A 6,408-nucleotide genomic window follows, 5' to 3' on the forward strand; every position below is an offset into this window, starting at 1 on the left:
CACCTTTTGCAGCTATAACAGCTTCAACTGCTCTGGGAAGAATTTCCACAAGGTTTAGGAGTGTGCAGGGCCAGAGTGGCACTCCTTTTCAGCCCTGGAGTTTCAAGCCTTAGACCGGCCCAATTTAGTTCACAACTAACAAAATGTAATGTTTAACAGTATCAGAATATATTTTCTGTAATAATTAATGTGCATAAATATCCAAACTATCAAAAAAAAATACAAATATTTATTAAGCTATATGTATAAAATTTAAAACCTTTGGTATATGAACATTTGGGGTTTGTTGAGGATGATAAGAAATTTTTTTATCTATAATCTATATCCTGTGACTGAGGTCAAGCAAAGTAATCAAAACTATCAACAGAATCATCTTCATCTGCCTTGTTCCTAGGCTGTGGTTCTGGGTTTTGCTGCTGAGTTGCTGCCTCTGTTATCTGTCCCTGAGTAGACTCTACTCTTCCTTTCACATTTCCTTCTGTATCCCTAAACTCGAGAGCACCTGTATTTAATTACAATAAAAAGCATTTTGTAAGCTTTAACACATGTGAAAAGAATCTTTAAATTTAATTAAAATAAAGCATGCAGGCTTTCATATGACTTTTATTCCCCTTTCAGTTGTAGGCTTTTTATATTTATTATCTTTTAATAAAAACATAATAGGTCACTAAGCATAGAGTGTTGTTATATTTTAACTAATGTCATCATGTTTGCTTATACACAGACTGTGGTACAACAGCTTACCTGTGTTTTGCACATTGAGAGCATCAGTCTCTTGCATGATACGACTGGTTCCTGGCTCTGCGTCTGACACTAAATGGAATTTTAAAAATGGTCATATTTCTCACCACAAATTTCCCCTTTTTAGCTTTCTGATTAAGATGGATTATTGTAGTGAATCATCTGATGTCATTAATTATCTCAGGGCATTTTTCATTGAGCAGGTATAATATTTAGGCTATTAATATTAATATTAATTATTCTAATTCTTATATTCACTCAATGACAATCCTACCTGCCCATTCTAGTGTGTTGGGCTCATGACTGGTGCTTGGTAACGTTACGGGGCCTGGCTCTTCACTGTTAGCAGCAAACTGGACTAGAGGCTGCTACTGAAGAGCTACAGTACAAGAAAAAGTTTGATACATAAAAATGAACAGTGGTTTGCACTGCTCCTAACTAGCTTAACGTTAACTTACCAGCCGTTTCCAAGTGGTGCTCGCTGCAGAGCCAAATGGGAGGAGCTGGAACTCTAGCTCCCCCTCGCTAGATCTAGTGGGTGGGGCTTGAGACATCATTGGGCCAGGTAGATCGTCGCACAGTTAGAGTCCGTTCGAACTAGATGTACCTGTATCACACGGTAAGAACACTGTACTTTAAAGATAAACTTTACATTGAAATGTATCTAAAATGTATATCTTACATTTATCGCTGTCTTGACATGACTATGGTTGCTATGTTTTCACACCCTTGAACAGAAACGTAATCAGTTTTTTTTTGCGTAACTTTTGCTAGCATTCTCCCATCTCCCATGCTACATTTTAGCATGTGTAGTGTTTATATATAATCATAGTTTGTTTTTTTATTTCAGATTAACCTGTACAGATGCATCAGACAATACTTTTGCGAGGACAGGATCCCCTGCTTCCTATCCAGAGATGCACAGTGTGCTGCCAAAAATACCACTGTACCTACTGTATAACCATTTGCATGAGCTCTGGAGTCATGTAGCTAATCACATGCGAAATGCAGTTCAAGAAGAAGGTATGTGTGTTGTGAATAATTTTAATTGTAGTACTGTGCGTGTAAAAAACACATCATGCTTGTTGAACCTTTAAGTTTTTGCATTGTCATTTCTTCCTAGCATTTTCATCTTAAATATATTGTTCATTTAATATGTTCTTCTGTTGTGAAACTTTTGGGAATTTTGAATTTCACATACTTACGTTTTTTAATTTTTTTTTAATAGATTTTCTGTATTACATTACTTAATTTTAATCATTATAAATATTAATAACATGTACAGTGGTGTGAAAAACTATTTGCCCCCTTCCTGATTTCTTATTCTTTTGCATGTTTGTCACACAAAATGTTTCTGATCATCAAACACATTTAACTATTAGTCAAAGATAACACAAGTAAACACAAAATGCAGTTTTTAAATGATGGTTTTTATTATTTAGGGAGAAAAAAAATCCAAACCTACATGGCCCTGTGTGAAAAAGTAATTGCCCCCTGAACCTAATAACTGGTTAGGCCACCCTTAGATAGATAAATGCAATCAAGCCTTTGCGATTACTTGCAACAAGTCTTTTACAGCGCTCTGGAGGAATTTTGGCCCACTCATCTTTGCAGAATTGTTGTAATTCAGCTTTATTTTAGGGTTTTCTAGCATGAATCCCCTTTTTAAGGTCATGCCACAACATCTCAATAGGATTCAGGTCAGGACTTTGACTAGGCCACTCCAAAGTCTTCATTTTGTTTTTCTTCAGCCATTCAGAGGTGGATTTGCTGGTGTGTTTTGGGTCATTGTCCTGCTGCAGCACCCAAGATCGCTTCAGCTTGAGTTGACGAACAGATGGCCGGACATTCTCCTTCAGGATTTTTTGGTAGACAGTAGAATTCATGGTTCCATCTATCACAGCAAGCCTTCCAGGTCCTGAAGCAGCAAAACAACCCCAGACCATCACACTACCACCACCATATTTTACTGTTGGTATGATGTTCTTTTTCTGAAATGCTGTGTTACTTTTACGCCAGATGTAACGGGACACGCACCTTCCAAAAAGTTCAACTTTTGTCTCGTCGGTCCACAAGGTATTTTCCCAAAAGTCTTGGCAATCATTGAGATGTTTTTTAGCAAAATTGAGACGAGCCTTAATGTTCTTTTTGCTTAAGTGGTTTGCGCCTTGGAAATCTGCCATGCAGGCCGTTTTTGCCCAGTCTCTTTCTTATGGTGGAGTCATGAACACTGACCTTAATTGAGGCAAGTGAGGCCTGCAGTTCTTTAGATGTTGTCCTGGGTCTTTTGTGGCCTCTCGGATGAGTTGTCTCTGCGCTCTTGGGGTAATTTTGGTCGGCCGGCCACTCCTGGGAAGGTTCACCACTGTTCCATGTTTTTGCCATTTGTGGATAATGGCTCTCACTGTGGTTCGCTGGAGTCCCAAAGCTTTAGAAATGGCTTTATAACCTTTACCAGACTGATAGATCTCAATTACTTTTGTTCTCATTTGTTCCTGAATTTCTTTGGATCTTGGCATGATGTCTAGCTTTTGAGGTGCTTTTGGTCAACTTCTCTGTGTCAGGTAGCTCCTATTTAAGTGATTTCTTGATTGAAACAGGTGTGGCAGTAATCAGGCCTGGGGGTGACTACAGAAATTGAACTCAGGTGTGATAAACCACAGTTAAGTTATTTTTTAACAAGGGGGGCAATCACTTTTTTACACAGGGCCATGTAGGTTTGGATTTTTTTTCTCCCTAAATAATAAAAACCATCATTTAAAAACTGCATTTTTTGTTCAATTATATTATCTTTGACTAATAGTTAAATGTGTTTGATGATCAGAGACATTTTGTGTGACAAACATGCAAAAGAATAAGAAATCAGGAAGGGGGCAAATAGTTTTTCACACCACTGTACATGTTATTAATATTTATAATGATTGAAATTAAGTTATGTAATACAGAAAATCTATTTAAAAAAAATTAAAAAACGTAAGTATGTGAAATTCAAAATTCCCAAAAGTTTCACAACAGAAGAACATATTAAATGAACAAATGAACGAACAAATAGTTTTTCACACCACTGTATATAAATACTCTTTATGTATCAGCCTGCAAGGGCTGGTGTAGAGTCTGTCAGGCATTTATTCCAGCTGAGTAGTTGCATGTTCAGCCAATAGTTTTTAAATCAGGGCTTTATTTGGTAGAATTTCATGTGTTCTGCTTGGACAGAACAAAACCTTCACCTACACTGGCCTTGGTGTTTGGTGGCAGTGTGGTAAAAAATATATTAAAAAGGATCTTAATGTTTTTGTGCTCTGGAGCAAGGTGTTTCACCACAAAACCTCAGCATAGGCAGTGCATTGTATTAAACATGTAAATGAAACAATTGTACTTTTGAAATGTGTAAAAATTTTGCATCTGGACAACCACCATTCCTAGCATCAGCAGCACCACCACCATCTCCAGCATCAGCAGCACCATCCCCAGCATCAGCACCTCCATCCCCAGCTCCATCTGACAAGGTATGGTACTGATAATCATACTTTTGATTTAAACATTCATACTGTGGATTTCCAGTGTGCAGACAATATATAAACAATGCATGCCTAAAACCATGCCTAATGTTTGTCACTTGCCACAGTCAAGTCCAACAACTAGTCACCCAGGAACAACTACCAAATCCAGATGACATGATGGAAGTCACTCCAGCTAAGTCAGATAGCATGGAGATCACCCCAACCACAGGAATATATGTATGTAGACACAATGTTTATGTATTGCTTTAATCATTTATGCATTTACCTTTTCTGTTTTATTTAGGTGTTTATAAGCAGAACTTCACTAATTACATTATTATTGGAATCCTTATATTGCACACAGGACTCAGCGGCGATGAAAAACATTTTGCTGGCCTGTAAGTGGGTGGAGGAGAACAACACCAATTTGCTGGGAAGATTGAACTGCCAAAGATCCTGAAGATGAAGGAGTAAGATGCATTGCTGGCTATCACAATGCGAGACTTGTTCCCAAACACCATGTTTTATGAAGGTGAAAGGGATGAAGAAGAAGTTTGGGCTCCCTTTCTTTTTACTTTTCAGAGAGTAGAGGACATGGACATTTTCTAGCAGGAAATACGAGACAAAAGAGACATCCGTGTTTCTTGTTTACACAACCCTCACTTGTGAATGTACTAGTGGGGTACTGTAATGTAAATATAGATTTTTGTTTTGTAAAATTTCTTTAATATTTTGTGTGAAAAATTAGTGTTGTGTTCTTAAAATATATTTATTTATTTTAATATATTGTTATACCATTAAAATCTTGTGTGAAAAGAAGTGTTGTGTTCTTGAAATATATTTATAATTTTATGACTTCTTATTATGACATTTTATCTAAATTTAAGATTTATTTTGTGTTAAGATGCACATTTTCCTGTTTTAGGTTAACAGAAACAAATAAATCCAGCAAAAAGCTTGTAGGACAGTGGAGTATGTGACCATTAAATGAAGTTGCATGGTTTTAGGCTACTGGACTGGTCACTTATTTCCACTTAAAATAATAATAATAAAACATAGAAAAAATAGCATAATGTGTAGCCTATCACATGAAGGTGGAGTCTGTCTAAAATTATACCCAAATTCAATTTAAATAAACTTCATTATTTATTATTATTATTTATTACATTATTAATCAGATGCTTTAGAATAGTTGATAAGTTAAAGAGGAGTGCACAGATAGTTAGCAAATGGTTTTATCCAAAACGACTTAAAAAGTGAGGAAACTATTCATCCTTATAGGTAGTAAATAAGACAAGCTTACATAAATACAACGTTTAAAAAGGTATTAGAAACACACACATATATAGTGTGAGTAATGTTCTTATCAAGTATTTGCGTAAAACTACAATATTTGTGGGCAATAAAGCATTATTAAAAGTAATGTATTTAGGTAATGCCGTTAGTCACAAAAATGGGACTGGCCATGCTGAAAATAATAAATCATAATCATGACAAATATTAGAGAAAGATAAGCATTTACTTCCATTATGGCTGAACTTGCACTGACATTAACATCCACTTGGTAGCGCTTGATAGCGTCTCAAGCCCCGCCCACTAGATTTGGCGAGGGGGAGCTGGAGCTCCAGCTCCTCCCATTTTGGCTCTGCAGCGAGCACCCTCTCGCCGTTTCATCGTATTCATGTGTTGTTTTACTCTTCCTGCGGCTGCAAACGAAAAATATACTCAGCTTAGTACATTTGGCCGCGTCAGTTTCTAGAGCTTTCTTTTTTTAATTCTGGCCTTTTCAGCGCCACCTTTGCGCTTTTTATTATCCATTTTTCATCTCTCGCGTATCTCTTAACAACTGATTAACCTATCGGGGGAGTCGAATGATAATTACGTCATCATTAACCTGCAGGCTGCATTCTGCTCTTAGGGTTCTGAGAACATAAATAAAAAGAGTGGGGCTGCGGTAAAATAATGAATAAAAAGAGTGAGACTATGGTTAAAAAAAAAAAAAAAGTGCGACTGCTGTGAGTGCAGGTAGCTGAAGAAACCGGCTCTCGCGGCCAAAAGCTCACTGGTTTCAGTAAATCACGATGCACAATGAAAGAAAATGACTGGTCTGTAAAACTCTCTCGATGGTGAATAATCCTAATTTCAGAAAATCTTCAACGAGACAGAG

The 6,408-nt window shown here is 36.8% G+C and overlaps 1 protein-coding gene across 1 annotated transcript; it reads left to right on the forward strand.

Moving 5' to 3' along the window:
- Nucleotides 1–1,654: 1,654 nt before the first annotated feature.
- On the forward strand, nt 1,655–4,701 carry LOC128540954 (protein FAM76B-like). Its single transcript, XM_053510979.1, has 4 exons — nt 1,655–1,764; nt 4,165–4,247; nt 4,367–4,478; nt 4,606–4,701. The coding sequence occupies exons 1-4, from the start codon at nt 1,747–1,749 to the stop codon at nt 4,699–4,701; spliced, it is 309 nt and encodes a 102-aa protein (XP_053366954.1). The 5' UTR covers nt 1,655–1,746.
- The last annotated feature ends 1,707 nt before the right edge of the window (nt 4,702–6,408 follow it).

The sequence above is a fragment of the Clarias gariepinus genome, chromosome 2 (genome assembly GCF_024256425.1).
Source record: "Clarias gariepinus isolate MV-2021 ecotype Netherlands chromosome 2, CGAR_prim_01v2, whole genome shotgun sequence".
In the NCBI taxonomy this organism is placed as follows: domain Eukaryota; kingdom Metazoa; phylum Chordata; class Actinopteri; order Siluriformes; family Clariidae; genus Clarias; species Clarias gariepinus.

Bases quoted from the DNA above. Each gene is read 5' to 3' on its own strand.
- LOC128540954 (XM_053510979.1), top strand. The intron at 4,248-4,366 runs GTATGGTACTGA...CACTTGCCACAG, and splicing joins CCCCAGCTCCATCTGACAAG to TCAAGTCCAACAACTAGTCA. The intron at 4,479-4,605 runs GTATGTAGACAC...TATTGCACACAG, and splicing joins CCCCAACCACAGGAATATAT to GACTCAGCGGCGATGAAAAA.